The sequence below is a fragment of the Anolis carolinensis genome, chromosome 1 (genome assembly GCF_035594765.1).
Source record: "Anolis carolinensis isolate JA03-04 chromosome 1, rAnoCar3.1.pri, whole genome shotgun sequence".
NCBI lineage: Eukaryota > Metazoa > Chordata > Lepidosauria > Squamata > Dactyloidae > Anolis > Anolis carolinensis.
Genome location: NC_085841.1, coordinates 135,115,797 through 135,137,430, shown reverse-complemented (window position 1 = coordinate 135,137,430; position 21,634 = coordinate 135,115,797). Strand labels below are relative to the sequence as shown.

Here is a 21,634-nt window from a genome sequence, read left to right as displayed (position 1 = left end):
ATTGTGGTTTTGTGGTGTGGTTGTGTTGTTACAACTGAGAGGCAAGGCTTTTGTGTTGTGTTGCCAAGTTTTGTATTTCTGGGGCGTTTAGTTGTGTGCCAAGTTTTGTATTTCTGGGGCGTTTAGTTGTGTTGATATAGTCACGATGCACTGTTGTGAGTTTTGTGGGTCCGGATTGTGGTTTTGTGGTGTGGTTGTGTTGTTACAATTGGGAGGGAATGCTTTTGTGTTGTGTTGCCAAGTTTCGTATTTCTGGGGCGTTTAGTTGTGTTGTTATAGTCATGATGCATTGTTGTGAGTTTTGTGGGTCCGGATTGTGGTTTTGTGGTGTGGTTGTGTTGTTACAAATGGGAGGCAAGGCTTTTGCATTGTTTTGCCAAGTTTTGTATTTCTGGGGCGTTTAGTTGTGTGCCAAGTTTCGTATTTCTGGGACGTTTAGTTGTGTTGTTATAGTCATGATGCATTGTTGTGAGTTTTGTGGGTCCGGATTGTGGTTTTGTGGTGTGGTTGTGTTGTTACAAATGGGAGGCAAGGCTTTTGCATTGTTTTGCCAAGTTTTGTATTTCTGGGGCGTTTAGTTGTGTGCCAAGTTTCGTATTTCTGGGGCGTTTAGTTGTGTTGTTATAGTCACGATGCATTGTTGTGAGTTTTGTGGGTCAGGATTGTGGTTTTGTGGTGTGGTTGTGTTGTTACAACCGGGAGGCAAGGCTTTTGCGTTGTGTTGTCAAGTTTTATATTTCTGGGGTGTTTAGTTGTGTGCCAAGTTTCATATTTCTGGGGCGTTTAGTTGTGTTGTTATAGTCACGATGCGTTGTTGTGAGTTTTATGGGTCTGGATTGTGGTTTTGTGGTGTGGTTGTGTTGTTACAACCGGGAGGCAAGGCTTTTGCGTTGTGTTGTCAAGTTTCGTATTTCTGGGGCGTTTAGTTGTGTTGTTATAGTCATGATGCGTTGTTGTGAGTTTTGTGGGTCCTGTGTGGTTTTGTGGTGTGGTTGTGTTGTTACAACTGGGAGGCAAGGCTTTTGCATTGTGTTGCCAAGTTTTGTATTTCTGGGGCGTTTAGTTGTGTTGTTATCGCATGATGCGTTGTTGTGAGTTTTGTGGGTCTGGATTGTGGTTTTGTGGTGTGGTTGTGTTGTTGTAACCTGGAGGCAAGCCTTTTGCATTGTGTTGCCAAATTTCGTATTTCTGGGATGTTTAGTTTTGTTGTTATAGTCACTGCGCAAACAACTTTATCATTTTATATATATAGACTAGCTGTGCCCGGCCACGCGTTGCTGTGGCGAAGTCTGGTGTTCTGGGAAATAAAGTATTGAGGAATTGGTGGTAGTTAAGGTCAAGGGTAAACGTTTTCCCCAGACATTAAGTCCAGTCATGTCTGACTCAGAGTGTTGGTGCTCATCTCCATTTCTAAGCCGAAGAGCCGGCGTTGTCCATAGACTCCTCCAAGGTCATGTGGGATGACTACATGGAGCGGCGTTACCTTCCCGCCAGAGCAGTACCTATTGATGCACTCACATTTGCATGTTTTTGAACTTTAGGGTTGGCAGAAGCTGGGGCTAACAGTGGGGGCTCTCTCCGCTCCCCCAATTCAAACCTGCGGCCTTTCGGTCCAGAAGTTCAGCAGCTCAGCGCTTTAACACGCTGCGCCATCAGGGGATATTATTTCCTAAAGGTTGTGAATATACAATATTTCTGATTGGTTTTTTTTGTCTGTTGGAGGCAAGTATGAATGCTGCAATTAGGAAAAATGATTAGGATGTAATGGCCTTGCAGCTTTAAAGCCTGGCTGCTTCCTCCCTGAGTGAAGTTTTTGTTGGGAGGTGTTCGCTGGCCCTGATTCTTTCCTGTCTGGAATTCCCTTGTTTTCAGAGTGGTGTTGTTTGCAATATTTTATGTGCTTCTACTGTCTGTGGCCCTGAGAAAACAGAGGATTTGCCAGACTTTGATGATGGGAATACTTTGTTGGGAGGTGTTAGCTGGCCCTGATTGTTTCCTGTGTGGAATTCCCCTGTTTATTTACTGTCCTGGTTTTAGAGATTATATTGTTCTGCATTATTCTATCCCAGTAATTATTTCATATTAAAGTAGAATCTCACTTATCCAACATTCACTTATATAATGTTCTGGATTATCCAACGCAGTCTGCCTTTTCATAATCAATGTTTTTGTAGTCAGTGTTTTAAATTCATTGTGATATTGTAGTGGTAAATTTGTAAATACAGTACAGTAGAGTCTCACTTATCCAACATAAACAGGCTGGCAGAATATTGGATAAGCGAATATGTTGGATAATAAGGAGGCATTAAGGATAAGCCTATTAAACATCAAATTAGGTTATGATTTTACAAATGAAGCACCAAAATATCATCTTAGACAACAAATTTGGCAGAAAAAGTAGTTCAATACACAGTAATGCTATGTAGTAATTACTGTATTTATGAATTTAGCACCAAAATATCACAATATATTGAAAACATTGACTACAAAAATGCATTGGATAATCCAGAACATTGGATAAGCGAGTGTTGGATAAGTGAGACTCTACTGTAATTACTACATAGCATTACTGCACATGGAACTACTTTTTCTGTCAAATTTGTTGTATAATATGATGTTTTGGTGCTTAATTTGTAAAACGATTACCTAATTCGATGTTTAATCGGCTTTTCCTGAATCCCTTCTTATTATCCAACATATTCACTTATCCTGCCGGCCTGTTTATGTTGGATAAGTGAGACTCTGCTGTATATTGATAATCTTCTATTATCTGCTTAGAACTGGATTATCTGAGGCCCCTTCTTCACAGCTGGATAAAATGCACACTGAAGTGGATTATATGGTAGTGTGGAGTCAAGATAATCCAGTGCAAAGCAGATAATGTAAGATTATAAATGGGTTATATAGCTGTGTGGAAGGGCCTTGAGTCTACACTGCCATATAATCCAGTTAAAATCAGATAATCTGTGGAAGAAGCCTAAGTGAGGCCTAAACCTGCCTGTCCCCTAACTGAAGCCTGGCTGTCCCTTGGCTGGTTGCTAGGCAACCAAGTGGGCAGAGATTAGCCCTCTAAACTGGCAGCAATTGGATAAAAAAAATTATTGCTCTCCCTCTAATTAGGACTTTATTTTTCTTTTCTTTTTGTTGTATCAACCTGGAGGCATGGATGATGGGTTGTGTTGTCAAATTTCGAGGTTGCGGGGCCTGTACTTTTGTTGTTTTGTCCACTGCCCTGATGCCATCACTCTTTTATATATATAGATTTGTTTGTAATGGAACTTGAGTATCCATAGATCTTGGTATTCACATAAGGTCCTGGAACCAAACCACAGCAGATACCAAGGGCCCATAGCTTTCCCTAACATATTCCCAAAGGAGAGAAAAGGAAGTTATAGTAATAAAAAGCAGTTAATTTGCCAAATGTAGGATACAGATGGATACTTAACTTAAAACAAGTTTTTAAAAATTGACAGATGCAGTCACTCAACATCAGTTTCCTCCTGATTACTACCCTTAATGAAGGCAATGGCTATGCAGTGGTTCTCAACCTGTGGGTCCCCAGATGTTTAGGCCTACAACTCCCAGAAATCCCAGCCAGTTTATTAGCTGTTAGGATTTCTGGGAGTTGAAGACCAAAACATCTGGGAACCCACAGGTTGAGAACCACTGGGCTATTGAATGGCAAGTCAACTAGATGTGGACTGCATATAGGAAAGCTATACTAAAGCCATAAGGTTGTTATAAATTAGCATGCCACTTGGGGAAACATTATTATTAAAGACCGGAAAAAAGAGTGCTGTTGTCAATTATTTTGCCCAGCAGAAATATCTCACTCTTTACAGGGGACTACCTCACAAATTAATTCATGAAGGGATTTCAGTTTATTTTGGACATACCTGTTCTGAGGATCTTCTGAACTCTGAGAATTAGAATGGGAGTCCTCAGGTACCACATGAATGTTTGCTAAAAGAAACAGAAGGAGATGTTCTTGCAGTTACAATACTGTTGGAATACATTTCTTTTGAACTAACTCTTATTTGGAACATGGCCATACAGCCCGGAAAACACACATCAAGTGGTTTATAAATTACAGTAGAGTCTCACTTATCCAACATAAACAGGTCGGCAGAACATTGGATAAGCGAATATGTTGGATAATAAGGAGAGATTAAGGAGAAGCCTATTAAACACCAAATTAGGTTATGATTTTACAAATTAAGCACCAAAACATCATGTTATACAACAAATTTGACAGAAAAAGTAGTTCAATACGCAGTAATGCTACGTAGTAATTACTGTATTTACGGATTTAGCACCAAAATATTATGATGTATTGAAAACATTGACTACAAAAATGCGTTGGATAATCCAGAATGTTGGATGAGCGAATGTTGGATAAGTGAGACTCTACTGTAATACCTTTCTTATAAAAAGCAGTTCACTGTGATTTTTAATCCCCCTGATTACTAGCATACTGTGGTACTTTAGGTAGTGCTTTCAAACTACAATGATAAAGGATTCATTTTCTCCCATTTGCATAAACAAACTACTTTTCTCTCAGTGAAGACTGGTATACTGGAGCATACCCAGCTAAACATGTCACAGAGCTATGAGTTGCTCAGCCCTATTGTAGACCACTCCTGATGTCCGAAATAATCCTTAATAATAATAATAATAATAATAATAATAATAATAATAATAATAATAATAATAATATACTTTATTTATATTCTTCTTTATCTCCCTGGAGAGACTTAAGGCTTGTCTACCCTGGCAGAAAACCCCACTCACTCAGCATGGACTCTTGACTGTCACCATAATGCAGCTTCTGATGGGTTGCTGTTTTTTAAAACCAAATTTGCCCCGCTTTGGGCAAAGTTAGGGGATACTCCTAAAGTTTGATGTAAACTCTGGAGTATCCCACAGTTTTGGACAATCTGGACAGTAGGAATTGGGTCTAATTCAGGCCAATCTCCCAGATATATAGGAATGTAAAGTAATTGTAAAAATCAAACATTTACTGATAACAAATCAGTATTTGCAAGGTTTGCTAAACATGTTGATTTTTCTTTTTGTGAAGTACAGCTAAAGCATTTTCTGCAGAATCTACTGTAATCTCTGCATATTCTTGCTAACAGATTTATGTAAATGGGTGGCATCAATAAACATTTTACTGTTAGCCAATTATTCAGGACCCCAACATTGAGCTAAGAAGACTCTGTTAGGGTTGGGATACATAGTTTAAGAAGCAGTGTTCTACATCAATGTTTCTCAAACTCTGCTCCTCCAAGTTTTTTTAACTTCAGCTCCCAGAAGTCCCAGCCAGCTCACCAGCTGTTAGGAATTGTTGGAACTGAAGTCCAAAACATCTGGAGGAGCATAGTTTTAGAAACACTGCTCTAGACAATGGTCTCAGATTCAGCACAAATGCACTAAATTTAGGACTGCTCCAGGGTAGCTTTACACTGAACTAAACTGCCTTGTGTACATGCACACGTAGTCACTAGATTTAATCTAAATAAATTGCACCTTAGGTTACAAAAAAGAAAAAGAAAAATAGTATGGTCTACAAAATGACCTCCAAAGCTTTGGATTATGCATAATAAAAGGTAAAGGTTTCCTCTGACGTTAAGTCCAGTCGTGTCCGACTCTGGGGGTTGGTGCTCATCTCCATTTCTAAGCCGAAGAGCTGGCGTTGTCCGTAGACACCTCCAAGGTCATGTGGCCGGCATGACTGTATGGAACACCGTTACCTTCCCGCCGGAGAGGTACCTATTGATTTACTCACATTTGCATGTTTTCGAACTGCTAGTTTGGCAGAAGCTGGAGTTAACAGCGGGCGCTCACTCCACTCCCCAGATTTCAACCTGGGACCTTTAGGTCTGCAATTTCAGCAACCCAGCGCTTTAACACACTGAGCCACTGGAGGCTCCTTATGCATAATATCTTTTTTTTTTGCATAATATCTCATAAAAAAACACAATGAAAAAGTAGAAGAAATAATGAGAAGGGGAGAGACTCTGATTGTCCCTTATTCTCAGTGTAGTCACTCAAAGAGTAGAGATGGAAATCTCTGGTCCTCCACACATTGTTATACTGCAGCTCCCATCTGTCCCAGACAGGATAAATGGTGCTGACAGAGCTGCAGCACAACGACTTCTGGAGGCTTGTATTCTCCAGAGATTCATATTTTAATGTTTCTTTCAGAAAGTATCTGCATTATAATTCTAGTTCATAAGTGATACATTTTCCCCAACCTTGCAAGAAGCACTACCTTCTTCATCCACTGATACACTCCGAATTATAACAGGACTGGAATATGCTGGCAATATTAAGGGTAAATTGGATGGCACAGCATAGCCACAGGGCACAGGAACAGAATATCCAATTGAGACAGTAGGACTTATACTTCCATCTTTTGGACTAGGCTCTGGTGATAAGGATGGCTCTTTTTCTTGCATTGGTGAAATGGTTATGACTGAATATGGGTTAACTCTTGGCAAAACACCTTCTACATTGGCTTCGGTTTTCTCCATCTTCTCAGCTCCAGCTCCATTTTCTAGATTCTCATTCCCTTGAATGTAAAAGAGACGTTCAATTGTCAACTTCACTTGCATAAAACCAGTGCAATTCTCTTCTCTCTTTCACCCTTCAGATCCACCCTAAACTCTTCACCCAGAACCTGCTGCACTTGAAGTCAGGTTTGATGTACAAAAGGAAAACGGGCTAGCAATTCTGAACTACAACTTGCCCAACAGTTTGGATACTAAAATTGTGGCTTACTTTGCCCATTATAATTACAGTAAACTATGTTTTGGCATGGTGTCTGAGTTAAAGCTAACTCTAATGAGCCACTGTATAGGATCCTGTAAGAACATTTCCAGCCACTCTTCAACATCCCGGGCAACAGTCCCCCGTGCCCCTCCTGAGTGCCTTGTTAGGTGACACAGGATCTGGTCAGTTTTCTTCTGCTCAGTTCCAAACAATCCTTTCTACTCACAGTTCTCTGGATCCAAGGCAGTGTTTTTTCTAAGAGAATGGCAAAATTTAGCCCTCTCAAGGAGTGGGTTGCACTAAATGTTTCAGGTTTTACCTGAACCAAAGTTCATTAAACTCAGTGGGGCTTTCACTTGAGTAGTTAGGTAGCAAAACTCACTGCAAGTACCTTTAAGGAGACTGATGGTGCAAAAATATGTATGTGGGTGGGTCAAAAAGTTTTGCCTCCTGTGTCATAAAAATGTTATGAATAAACATATAACAGCAGAAGTTGCTACTGATCATAGCCTGAACTATCCTCTACACACAACTACGGTTCAACATAGTAATGTGTAGATGACATTTGCACCATCATTTAACCCAGGCATCAAAACCATTCTTTAAAAAATTAAGGGTCTTTCTTCATGACCCATGATTTTAAAGCTGTTTTAACGTCATTCGAGTTATTGAATCTGAAACCACATAGGTTGTCTTTCAGAGGTCCAAAAAGACAACCTACGTGGTTTCGGATTCAATGACTTGAAGATTAAATGAACATTGTGAGGATGGGGAGGCACATACTGCTTCTGATTTCATACAATCATGCTGCCGACAGCAAAGAAACGTAACTCACAGGAACTCCCTATATGGGCAACCTGTTCTCTTCATATGGTTAATGTACTGTGCTGGTTTCTGCAGAAATTGTGTCGTGAACATGAAGCTATAGGCTGCAAGCCCTATCCTGGGGTCAGTCAATGGATTCATCCCTTTGTGGGACAAAAAAAGACTTTAGAGTTCTTTTGAAACCTGACTTGGTTTCACAAATAAACAATACGTTTCCATGCTTTCACAGCTTCTCAGACATGAGTATACACACCTACAGAATCCATTCCTTCCTGTTCAGCACTATTTTTGGATTCAGAATTGGGCAGCAAAATGGTTTGTCGGTCTGCTTCAGGTATCTCATCTCCACTGTCAAAGTCAAACTGTTCCCCTTCTTCCTCCTCTTCATCATCATCAGCAGCACTCACTAATTCATTGCCTAAAACTAAAAAGAGAGGGGGGTTTTTTTGGGGGGGGGAAGCAAAAGAAAATATCCCCATTAGTAAAACAACAAAACAACAACGTTCACCTTAAACATTCAAAACATATGTCTGCAATATCATCCAGTTATGCATAGGCAAGTCAGTATAGTGGCAAAAACACAGAAGTCAGCTTTCCAAAATCATCTGCTTTCAAAGTTAAAATGAGCATATTGATTATAGAATTAGTGTTGAAAACCAGAGCAGGAAAAACTCCTTTTATTCTGTAATGCCCAGAACCCCCAAATCAGCTTGCCCTTTAAAACTGGTTGCTATGGAACACTTGCTTAACATTTTACAGAACTTTTCAAGGATACAGACATGTTTCTGTACTCTTTTAGCCAGGTTCAATTTATTCAAGGGGCAAACATTTAATTTTTTACCCTTTCACCTTATGCTACCAGATAAGTCATTAATTCTTCCAATTTTAAGAGTATTATTGTCTAAGACTTATTAGATAATATTAACAGATTTTTTTTCAGTCCATGGCTATCTCAACCAGTAGATATCAATGCTAAAGAAAAATTGAGACTATGATTAAACACTGTTTTATCTATGGACTTTCAAAACATTAGGCTAAAATCCAGGAGTGGAACTATGGAACAAGAGTGATAAGAATACCCCCCCCCCCCCGGCCGCCCAAACTGTTCCTCCAATTTTCAGATTTCTAACTGTGTAGTAACTTAAGTGTTTAAGCCTCCAAATAAACAAGGCAAGCAAAAGTACCAAAAGAATTCAAATACAGTGAATCTAAGTGTGAATGATTTTCAATTTCATATCCTCTGCAATGCTAGAAATGAAGGAGAATGTCACTGGGGACAAAATTATTACTGGCGTGCAAGGTCCGCACTTGTCTTCTCTATCTCTGTAACCACATCCCTACTCTGTTTCCCAATTCCATCAACATACCATAGTGTCTATGCCTGGGCGGGACTTTAGCATAGCAGGTTAATCACCAAGTGGCAATAAATCTTACCAATTGGAAGGTTGAGAGTTCAAAGCCCGGTCAGAGTGAGCTTCTGACCTTTAGCCCAGCTTCTGCCTACCTAGTAGTTCAGAAACAAATGTGAGTAGATAAATAGGAACAGTATTAAAGCGGGGAGGTATTTAGGCTCAGCATTTGATCAGAAAAAGGAGGAAGTTGACAAACAAAAAAGCTCTTTGGCAAGGAGATAGAGCAACAGCACCCTGGTGGCCGGAACTGAGCACAGCCTCCAAAGATGCCGAAGGATGGGAAAGCCTATATATACCTCTGTCTGTTGTCTGTCTTGTCATTGTTACCATTGGCATTGAATGTTTGCTATATATGTGTTCTGTGATCTACCCTGAGTCCCCTTCAAGGTGAAAAGTGGGATATAAATGCTGTAAATAAATAAACATCCCAGAGTCCTTTGAAATAATATTTTCAGGGTCAAGTACCACATTCAGACAATCTCATATGCCTTTGCCTTTACTGGTGGTGCTGTCACCACATTTATTCTGTGTTTTTAAATCAATCTTTTCCACTCCTATTCTCATTCCCTCAAAATTCACTTTGCTACAGAACCTCAAATTCCTTCAGGATTTACATATACATATTTTCCTTCAGGTTTCTCAATGCAAGTCCAAATTAAATTTGAAGAGAACCATCACAGACACATATTTTACTTCCAAGTTTAACTTATTTTCCGGTAACATGAGGTCAGGGCAACACTGTGTAAACCTTAGCATGTTTCCTGAACTGTAAAGGATTTTATCAACTGTTCTACCAGCATGAACATGTCCTGCATATTTATATGGCAAAACCCATATAAACACAAACCGTTCCACGGCATACCTGCCACTGGAGGAAAAAAGTCATCTTGCATGATATTGAATTTCTTTTGCCAAGCTGAGCCAGCATGGTTTATTCTTTAGACAGTAGGTTACACCACTAATGCTTTGTTTGTGTAAAAGAAAGTTCAATTTTTTTGACCTTAAGAACTAAAAGGGTATTTAATTACGTAGTTGATTTTATGTTACATGGCTGAATAATTTTGTGTGCATCTTAAGGGCTTTGTCCGCACTCAACACTTCTGTATTCAAATGCATCTCATCCTCTCTTACAATCCTACAGGGTCTAAAAATCAATATCTCTATAGAGCATCAAAAGTGAAAAGTTGCTGCTGACTAGGAAGGTCAAACACTGTAACATGCTGAGTAAATCACTTTGAAAGGTCACCAAGGAAAGGCATTTTAAACAAGCATTCTGCTGCACACACAAAATATATGTTAGCTTTATAATCTTCCCATAATACAGTATTGCATATAGTGATTGCTTTATGGGACTGTGAAATCAAAATTGGAAATTTAAAAGAGCTGGGTGAATCAGCTTCAGTTTAAGCTACCAGTACAATGAAGATATATGGGGAGGAGAGAGGATGTTCCCACATCTTTCTCTTCAAGGTCATATTTTTCTAATCTTGGTATGGTTAGCTCTACATTTGCTGGGATTTCTGGCACAGGGGCCTCTGTGAAAGTGAGTAACAGTGGATAATGACAATGCTATTTCTTTTTACTTGAGAGAATACCTCCCTAGGAATTTCTAGATTTTCCAGCATGACTTTATGATCAACTTCCACTGAAAACAGACCATATAATTGAGATGTTCTCTTTATATATCTCTAGGCCCTCCAACATGACAGAGGGAGTCTCATCACAGAATCAAGCTCGAGGACCCAGAGTGTCCAAAAAGAACATTTTAATCAAATCCACAAATAATAAAATCCACAAAACTGATAATGTAGAGGGACAACTGTACCAGTGCTACAAATCTATATCTATATCTATATCCATAATAAAAGTGAAAACCCGTATGTGGTACGGGTGTCTGCTCACACAGACAGCCTCCAGCCTCCACAAACAGGCTATAATTCCCAGTGCTGAGGAGCCACCAAGTCAGTCTTTTCCACTGACATTGCAGTTACATCAAGCTCCATGAACATGTATCCCAACCCCCGCCAATGTCTTCCCCAAACGCTACGGCCCACCACCCAAGGAATGCTTTCATTTGGGGACCATTTCATCCTAGATTTTTCATTTTCCTCCACCACAGGCAGGCATCCCAGGGTTCTCCATTGCTGGGGAATTTGCATGACCCTGCCTACTGCCCTTCCCTTTCAAATCTGTCTGCATAACAAACACAGCAGAACTGAACAGTAACTACACTTCCTGGAGGAGTTTGGGGGACTGACTCCACATGGTGGTAGTTGTTGGTAGTTGCATCAAGTCAGAGCACTGTGACTCCTACTGGGGAATGTAGAGGAGTTGTAGTTCACCTACATGCAGAACACACTATGAATCCAAACAATGATAGGTCTGGACCAAACTTGCCATGCATACCTGATATGCCCATATTTGAATACTGGTAGGTTTTGAGGGGAATTGGCCTGGATATTTGGGAGTAGTAGGTACTGGGATTTATCGTTCACCTGCAATTGAACCCTACCCATGATGGACCAGGACCAAACTTGGCACACAAAGTCCCCATAACCAATAGAATATATTGGACGAGTTTGGGGGAAAGGGACTTATAGTTCACCTGCATCCAGAGAAACAGTGAACCCCACAGACGATGGACCAGGACCAAACTTCGTACACAGAAGCCTCATGACCAACTGAACATACTACAGGGGTTTGTGGGAATGGGCCTTGATTTTTGGAGTTGTAGTTCACCTGTATCCACAGATCACTGAACCCAGCCAACAACGGATCTGGACCACACTTGGCACACAGACTCAACATAGCTTACTGTGGATATTGACAGATGTTTCGGGACAATTGCCCCATGAATCTGGGAGTTGTAGTAGTTCACCCCCATCCAGACAGCACTCCAGCCAGGCGATGACCAGCCAACAACAGATCTGGACCACACTTGGTACACAGACCTAAAATAGCCAACTTTGAATACTGGCAGGGTTTGTGGAGGATTAACCATGATTCTGGGAATTGTAGTTGACCCACTCCAAACAGAATACATAACATTCAAAGACAAATAATGCCTTTTTCAAATAACCTGGGCACCGCTGAGTCCCCAAGCTCGTGTTATAATAAAAATATCTCCAGGCTTTTGGGCACTGCAGAAAAAAGTCATTAAGAATGATACACACAAAGCTGGAGATCCAAATACAAAACAGGCAGTAACAAAAACCAATGGGCAGTAATAGGGGCAGGATCAAACAAAGAAGCTTATGGAACCACATTAGGTGCATTAAACTCCTGCTGAAAGGGTGAATCCATGCCTGATCCCATCTATCCAGTTCAATGTGAATGATCCGCTTCACAACTGAATTGGGGTAAAAGTATTACAATGATTGGCTAGGAATCCTAACCATGATGGCACTCAGAATTTGAAAATGATAGTATTCATTGGCCTCACAAGACTGAAAGCTAGGTAGGTCACCCTTTAACGTTCATTTGTCGCTGGTTCAGCAGAATTAGCGCATATCCTGCTCATCTTTATGTAAGTGGAATCACTTCTAGAGCAGGTGAAGTAGATTGGTCTCTGCCCAAAACATTTACATTTCTGGGTTATTGTGAGTTTTTCAAGCTGTATGGCCATGTTCCAAAGAAAATGCTACTAGAACATGGCCATACAGCTCGAAACAGTCACAGCAACCCTGTGATTCCAAGCCATGAAAGCCTTTGAAAACATATTTACATTTCTGTTTTTCTTCCCAAAATTTGTGGTAAGACATGCATACCCTGTTTCCCCTAAAATAAGACATCCCCAGAAAATAAGACCTAGTAGAGGTTTAGCTGTATTGCTAAATATAAGGCCTCCCCCGAAAGTAAGACCTAGCAAAGTTTTTGTTTGGAAGCATGCCCAACGAACAGAACACCAGAGCATGCAGGATCGGTAAATGTATGTACCATAGAGTGTTGTACATGGAAATATTGGCAGTAACATAAAATTCTTGATAGGATTCAGTTTGTCTGGTTATGCTGCTTTGTGATAACAACTACTGTACAGTATATAATAAATGTTCATTTTTTCGTTCAACAATAAATGTGAATTCTTCTTCATGGAAAAATAAGACGTCCCCTGAAAATGAGACCTTGCGCATCTTTGGGAGCAAAAATTAATATAAGACACTGTCTTATTTTCGGGGAAACACGGTAGTATTGTTGACAGCACTGATGCTTCTGTATTTTCAATTGTGTGGATCTGCCTTGATCTTGGTTCGCAGCTTCATCCAAGGAGATTGAACTGTCAGCTTTTCATTCCCCACACACTGTTTATATTTGTCTGCTAGGCAATACTGCAAAATAATTTTCATCTTCTTTATTTCTCAAATACTGAACTGCTAAGTAGATTGCTGAGACAAGGGAGAGCAAACAGTGTAGTTTGATAAACATGAGTGAGCCAAAACTTTATTTGGGTTTAGAAATCTAGTTGTTTAGCTCTTTAAATTCCATACTTTATGTTGTGATTAACAAAGGCTACTATTTCATTTTTTAGCATACTTGTATATACTTATGTATACATACTTGCCTCTATATATATATATATATAGTGTCAATTCAGGTCATGTCTTTAGGGAACAAAGCACTGTAAAAGGTGAGATTAATATATACAGTTGGAGCGAATAAATCCATTCACTTGCCACTGATTATAAAACAAAATTGATTATTGTAGTACTGTTTTGCTATATCTGCCAAAGAAATGCAGAACTGAGAATTCCCCAAATACCCAGAAGTGGAAACAGCACTGACTACAAACAATCAGAAACTGGAACTACAACATACCCTTCAAAGAAAAAAAGGACTTTCTGGAACACCTGTAACCAAGCCCAGCTCCTGGTAAAAACTAGAGTCCTTATATTCTCTATAACAATTAGGTTTCTGGAGTCTCATTGAACCTCCTGTACAGGCCCTTGAAGCAGGCTGTGTTAGTAAATGGAGACTGACATCCTAATAGATAACTATATCAGAGGCTAGACTTCCAACCTCTTAACTGTTTCATATTCACATTTACAATCAAATGCCCATAAAACCCACCTAAAAACCCAGGCACCTATAATGAGTGAAGGAGTTTGGGAGTGAGGAGGGATGACGGATTACATGGCCAGCCCACTCCCACCAGCAAGTCACAGGGTAAGGAGGGGCTGCAAGAGAGCATCACAAAAGTCCCTGCTTCTGGTCATTGTGCTATGGTTGACAGGTGGAAGGAGCTGGGCATATCCATCTTCTGCACCTCCTTTTGCTCACTTAGTAGTGATTGCTTGACTTTTAAGGTTGATTTTAGGGAGTCAGACTGGGAGAAGAATAAGACTGTGACATTGAAATTATAGGTCATAGCTTCATTCATTTCCCAATCCAGCCCCCTATAACCCACCCTCAGCAGTAATATGATTCGTATAAGAAACTGAATATAATAACTGAATGTAAAACAAGCTGAGTCTCCTTTATGTGGAAATCAGAAACTACCCCAAACCTTTTGCTGCCAATTATCTACTTCCATCTTCATGTTCATGCTCATTTGTTTGCAAGGTGGAAATGAGTGGCTGGTAAGTTATTCATTCATTGAGGCTGGAGAGAGACATTGCAAAATGGTGGGAAGCATGAACTACACTTGAACTCCTGTCATTTCATAGAACCTAAGTCTCTCTTTTCAGCATCACATCTCATTCACAGGCTACTTATGTTGTATTTGAGATCAAGGTTGCAGAGAAAATTGGGATCTATGAAATGGAAGGATTCCAGGGACAGTGGTCAGCATAAATCCACACCTCTCCAGTCCATCCATCTCTCTCTCTTTCACCTCACAAATACCATACATATGATGCTACATATATTCCATTTAAAAATTTTAAAATACAAAATATGAAACACTTGTGGTCCCCTAGCATTTTTGATAATGGAGGTTCCACCTGTAATTCATTTGGTAAACAAAACATAATCACTGGTTGCAGGACAGACCTCGTGATACTTACTTCAAGTGTAGCTCAAATATATTTAGTACTGACATTTATAACATAGATTAGCATCAACAGGCATGCGGTGCATTGATACTGCTCCTCATGTGTAAGGATTTACACCATGTTTGAGTGACACTAGCCCTCCAAATGTTCTTGGCCGCAACACCCATTAGCTCTAGCCAATGCAGGATATACCCTTGAAACAGCACATGCTCATATGAAACATGGGTTTGACCATTTTAACGCTATGTTCACTGTTTGTATAGTATGTTGTTAACCGCTTTGGGTCCCCTAGGGGAGGAAGGCTGTACTGTATATAAATGATGTAAATAATATAATATAAATAAATAAACAAATGTGAAAACGTATTATTCATGTTTTTGACCCTCAGAGCTAAACTTCAGTTTTATTATGCCTATTTTATACTACTGAATTTTTATGCTGCATTTGTTTTTTTATTCATATATTAATCTAATGGAATGTGACATACAATAGCAAACCTGATAAATCTTTGGTGTAATCCAACTTGCACTCTCTGACCCACAGCAAAAGGGAAAGGAAAGTGATTTACCCTCCCTGTTACAGTCTTCACCTCAAAACTGCCCTGGACATTTGAAGAATCCAGTATTTGGGGTGGAGGGATTGGCTGTGTTATTCCACTAATGAGACCTTCTGTCTGTGGAGAGGCACTAATCAGGGACATGGGAATCTCTCCTACACTGAATTGAACATTGATCCATCTATCCAAGCCTGAGGGGCCATCCAGATAGGCCCAATATGTGGAACCTGTCTTGGTTTTTACTGAAGGCATCCAAACAACAGATCCGGTAAAAACAAAATAATTAAATACCTCGTTAATTAAATCCAAATTAATTAAATACCGGAAAGGATCTGATAAGGTATTGGGCCTGTGGGGCCTGACATTTGAGGCTACATTCTGTGGCAATGAGAGTCAGTCTCTACAGCCATCCCACAACTTTTGGGCTACTGGAGCCCAAAAGTGTGGGAAGGCACCCACCCACTCTCCCCCAGACCCTGTTTTCCCCTAAAATGTACTTAAAATGTCCCTTGCCACCATGAAGCTTCTCCTCACGTCCTCCTGGTGTGAGAAAATAATGCCTGAGGAAACTGGGAGAGGGTGGGGGTGTCGAGGAGGGATTTTTCTCCTCACCCTTCCCATTCCCTCAAGCAGGAGGCTGCCAGGAGAGGTTTTGTGATAGCAACTGACCTTTTTTGTAAGTTTTATGGGGGAAATTGGGGGCTTCAGGGTGGCTTCATGCCATCCTAATTTGAGTTTGGGTGGGTGCGGGGTGTGAATGAGAACCCATGCCGAAGTGGGTTATTTTACCCTGTTTTGGGGGGGGGGGGTTTAGGGCTGCGTGAAAGCGCCCTAAGCTAAGAGCTCTGGTGCCTCAGACAGTTCCTCTAATCCTACCAAGGACTGATCCTAAAACCATTTGCAAGCAAAGCATGTGCTTCACCACTGAAGTATAGCCTTTCCCTGGTCCCACACTCTGATGGAATCTGTCAAATCTATCTTGGATGTTCCTAGCTGGATATTCAATGCTTCTTGGTTGATTTTAGAAATCAAAGACCACGCTTTTATATGTACTGATCCAAACATCACTCATTTACTTGGGATGAATATCTCTTATCTTGTTAAGTATTACAACACTGAGAATTTTGAATAGGACTGCATAATTCCAAAAATACATAACATTTTTCAACTCTAACTATTAATATTTTTCCTGTCTTTTTTTCTGAGCTGAGATTACTCCTTCCTGAAAGACTAAAAAAAAAATCTTTTCAAGTTACACTTAGTTTAGCTAAAACAAAACAATGAATTCATTTGGTAATAAGCTCTGTGAAACATTACTGTATCACAGACCCACTCACTGCTTTGAAAAAAATTTAAAAAGGGAAATGTGTAGTTAATTTTAATATAATGGAGGCTAAATGCATTGGACTCTTAAACCTATCTGAATTCTCCCATTGTTTTCAACTATAATGACAAAGTTTTCTGTCATTATATGGAGTTTTGAAAGGCAAGATGATACAAAACTGTTCTGCCCTCTTATGCAATTTGAAAAACTAAATGCCTTAGAAATTATGGACCAACACAAAGGAAATCCCCGCCACCTCTTCCTCAATATAGCACCTAAAGACTTCAGAAAGCTGCTTTCCTTTGGGAGTAGGGAGAGGCAGGTCCTGGAAAACCCTACATAGTTGGGGAAAGAAACTGCAGGCATTTTTTTTCTGGGTCCCCATTGACTTCAGTGGGGTTCCCTCTTCTACTATTAGTCTCTTTCTTGTAGAGGACATGGATCAAAGGGATTTCTATTCATCCCATTAGTCATAATGAAGCAATGAATCTGCAACTGTTTTCATTCAGAGGCTATGCCTCCATGTAGCACCGGCACACTGCAAACAACAGCAAGAGCAAAGTGTTCTGATGCCCAAGAGGAAAAACTCTCACCCTTTTTCTGACTGAACACATCTCATTTTGGCTCTGCCAGAGTCTGGACTGAAGCCTAGAGCTATGAAACTATTTTTCAGAAGTGTTAAATTCAGAAAAAATAGTCAAGCAATAGAACAGGCCTCTCTATTCAGAGCATGTAGTGACATAACCATTTTCTCCTTTCACAACGAGTGCAAACAGAATAGATACCTTATAAAGAAATAATTGTTGCTATATTTTCACATCACACTTGTTTAGTACTGTGTAGTATGATTACTGTAGGGGAAATATTTCCAGACTTAATGGGGATACACAAAGCAGTGGATAAATGAAATTGCAAAAACTGGTCTGAATATGGGATTGCTACTATATTTTATGCTATTCATGAATTTATGAACAGCCTAAAATAATTTGTCGCTCTAATATAACTTTTACCAAGTACAACCAGTAAATGTTATTTCTTCCCCTTTTTGCACAAACTCATGAAAGATTTTCCAAGTTGGGATAAATACTGCTTTTTGCCAAATGCAAAAAGAGGAGAGGCTAATTATAACAGATTTTCTTTTAAAATGGTAGCTGCCACCAACCTAAAATGTCTTTAGGATTTTTGTTGTTATATGTGTCTGAGGCAAACTTCTCCCATTTCCTGCCCACACTGTTTTCACCCCTGACTCCCAAACTGATGTTCACTATGAGGCTTTTTACATGGTATTTTATTATTGTATTGCTGGAACTCTTATAAAGGCTTCTTGATGGAAAATATACACTGTGGAGGCTTTTGAAAGTTGAAAATAGAATAAAAATTTATTTTCTTAAAAACAGGTAAATGATTACTTCAGAGAGGTACATAAGCGTAATCGGTTACAGGCATTCTTCAACTTAACTTAGTTGTATGCTTCAGATTACTTCACTTAGTTTCAAACAGTTCCAACCAACCATTCTATCTATTGGTCACAAAAACCCTCGCTCTATTTGCTGAGAATAGACACGAGTTCCCCTGGGTTGTTAATTAACTCTAACCTAGAGTCCTTCTATTAACCAGCCCAGTAGTGAGAGTCAATCCCTTGAGTTATCTTTCCCCCAAGAGATCCAAACTGCCTGACCTAGCCTGTCAGTTTCCACAGCTTTCAGTTCCCTCACACACACACTCCCAACTCCAAAACCAAACTGCTCTCTTCAAACCCTAAAACAGAACTTCCCTGGAGCTCTTTTTTTCTCTGCTCTCTAAGGCTTGGCTCCTCCCCTCTGATCTGGTTGGCCAATCCTAGGAGTCTCTCTCTAAGCTCCCCCCCCCCTTTCTAACCACACTCAAGATGGCTGCCTGGCATTCCTCTACAAAATGGATGCCTGCCTCACTCACTGTTACCAAGGCTTCATTCCCGGCCTAATAGGTAAGGTTCACTACAGCATACATCTCTGTATAAAATATTTTGGGTCCCAATCAAGATTAAAAAGCAGGGTACAAATAAATAAATATAATCATCAACTTTTATGCTAAATCCAAACAATACTGATACTTTACTTTATCTACTTCCCCCACATTCTAGTCAAAAATTTCCTGCTTGATGTGGTTTAATTTGAAGAATTCAACTGCCAGGTAACTTAGGATATCTTACTAGACTTGCCAGCCTAATAAGAGGAGGAATACACGAGTCAATATTTTTATTAGTGGATCAAATACAGATTACAGAATTATAGGCAGTCCCCAAATTACAAATATCCAACTTTCAAATGACTCCTAGTTAAGAACGGGGATGAGACAACAGGCAGTGAGAGAAATCTACCCCTAGGATGGGAAATTCACTCCTGAAAGAATTGTCATGGGGAAAAGGTGTTTACACTCAAGCTTTATAACCAATTCTTGTTTCCACAACAAGCCAAATTCTTCATAATCCAATTCTCACAGGGAAAGAACGTAAAGGAAAATCTTTTAAGCAGAGGCACAGGTATAAAAACAAACACTACAGGAGTGTTCACCCTTCCCTGTTCTATCCAAAGCATGCATATATATTTGGCTGGTGTTGCACTGAAAAAATGTACCTGTTCTCACTGACATACAAAATCAGCTAAAGAACAAACCTACAGAACCTATCTTGCTCATAACTTGGAGACTGCCTGTATATCAGAACAAATGTAAAGAAAAAACCATATTCTAATATATGACATTGCACAAGAATAAGAGCACTCTTTATAACTCTATGCATATTTATACTATTGTTCTTTACCTATTAAGCACCAATGTTATTATGTGTGCAATTAGGAGTGACAAAGCCACAATGAATCTACTGTTGCCAAGGAGCTCTGGTGCATTGCTATTTCAAAAATCTCCATTTTATCAGAGAAGAGATAACAAAGGTGGGAGACAGGATCATCTGGAACAAGAGAACAGTCATTGCACTTGCTGACTTCTGGCCTGGTTAAATCCTCAAAATTACCCAGCTCTGGAATGCCAAGAATGAGAACTCAAGGAACAGCAAATAATTCTCAGACTATTCAGTTCACTATTCTGATCAAACCACCTTAAGTAGACTAGCCTGTTCAAAACTCTGGTTGAAGAAAAACAAAACAATCCATTCATGAAGTGCCATCACTACAAATACTCCCTCAGGATACACAGTATTGTCAGAAAACCAGGAGACTCAAATGCACCAATAGTGGCTGTCCTGCCTCAACCTTTCCTCCTTTTGTTTTGGGAATAACTTATCCCCAACTAAGGACAGGTTGCTTACCTGTAACCATGTTTCTTCGAGTGTACTCTATGAATTCACACTAATGGAGAGGCTGCGCCTGCGCAGGTTCCAACGGAAAACTCTTCCCAAGCTGAAGTTTAAATTTTGGCGGTAGCCACGCCCCTCCGTCCCCGGAGGGCATAAAAGGCAGCCCTCGGCGTCTCCTCCCCAGTTCCTACGCCGCTAAGGCAACGAGAAAGGAAGAGGGTTTGCCAGAGGGGAAGGAAGGGCGGGCTTGTGTGAATTCACAGAGTACACTCGAAGAAACATGGTTACAGGTAAGCAACCTGTCCTTTTTCTTCGTGTACTCTGTGAATGCACACTAATGGAGACTAGCAAGCTTAGGTCTCGGAGGCGGGCTAAGCAAACCCTGACAACGAGAAAATGTCCAAACATATGTTTATTAAACATCAAACATGGTCCGAGGACCCATCAAAATATTGCATTAACACAAGCCAAACACCGAGAGCAACCCGGTAAGGCATGATATAACCATTTAAGAGCACATGTGTAAGTAGGAACATCATTCCCCCAAGGGGGGAAGGCAGTTGCAAATAAGGCACAAATTGTCAAAGAGAACAGTGCAAACATGTACCGAACAGGAAATCGACAAAGAGTCACATGAGAAAACATCCACAGAGAAGTCATAAATGCATAAGATTTAGGACAAGCATGAAGATAAAACTGCCCTAGCAAAGGCTGAATCCTTTAAAGTTTTTTGGTCTACCCTATAGTGAGACACAAATGTAAGGGGGTTGGACCAGATCGCTGCCCTGCAAATGGAGTCCAGGGGGATGCCCCTTAGGAAGGCAGTCGACGTGGAGAGACCTCTCGTCGAACGCGGGCGAACCGACGGAGGGGGAGGTCGTTTGGCTAGTTCATAGGCCAGTTCAATGGCCTGAGCGATCCAATGGGACAGTCTTTGCGAAGAAATAGGATTGCCCAGTTTATCTGGAGCATGGGCCACAAAAAGTTTTGGGGTCTTTCGAATGTCCTTAGTACGGTCCCGGTAGAAAAGAAGTGCTCTACGCACATCAAGGAGGTGCAGTCTCCGCTCAAGGGGAGACGAGGGGTCCGGGAAGAAGGCGGGAAGGACAATGTCCTGGTTAAGGTGAAAGGCCGAGACCACCTTGGGAAGGAAGGTGATGTCCGGACGGAGAACGGCGCGGTCATGATGAAAACGGAGGTAAGGTTCATCAACCCGAAGGGCCGCCAGCTCCGAGGGTCTGCGCGCTGAGGTTATGGCCACCAGGAAGGCAACTTTCCAAGAAAGGAGACGTAGGTCGGTCGAAGCCAATGGTTCAAAAGGCGAGGCAGTGAGCTGGGAAAGCACGAGCTCGAGGTTCCACCCCGGAGTAGGAGGTTGAGACGGTGGGCAGATGTTGTTGTACCCTTTCAAGAAGGTTTTGACAAGGTGATCGGAGAACAACGATGGTCTACCATGTTGTTGAA

At 40.5% G+C, this 21,634-nt stretch overlaps 1 protein-coding gene across 4 annotated transcripts in view; it reads right to left on the bottom strand.

Annotated features, from left to right (window-relative positions):
• Nucleotides 1–21,634, bottom strand: part of arhgef10 (Rho guanine nucleotide exchange factor 10) — a 161,113-nt gene that overhangs the window by 101,709 nt on the left and 37,770 nt on the right. For 3 of the 4 annotated variants that reach the window (XM_062982811.1, XM_062982821.1, XM_062982818.1), the window contains exons 3-5: nucleotides 7,853–8,023; nucleotides 6,275–6,574; nucleotides 3,897–3,963 (exon numbers count right to left, since the gene is read on the bottom strand). In XM_062982811.1, the coding sequence (XP_062838881.1) occupies nucleotides 3,897–3,963; nucleotides 6,275–6,574; nucleotides 7,853–8,023 (538 nt within the window). The remainder of the gene's footprint in view (nucleotides 1–3,896; nucleotides 3,964–6,274; nucleotides 6,575–7,852; nucleotides 8,024–21,634) is intronic. The other variant, XM_062982826.1, reaches the window with a different exon arrangement.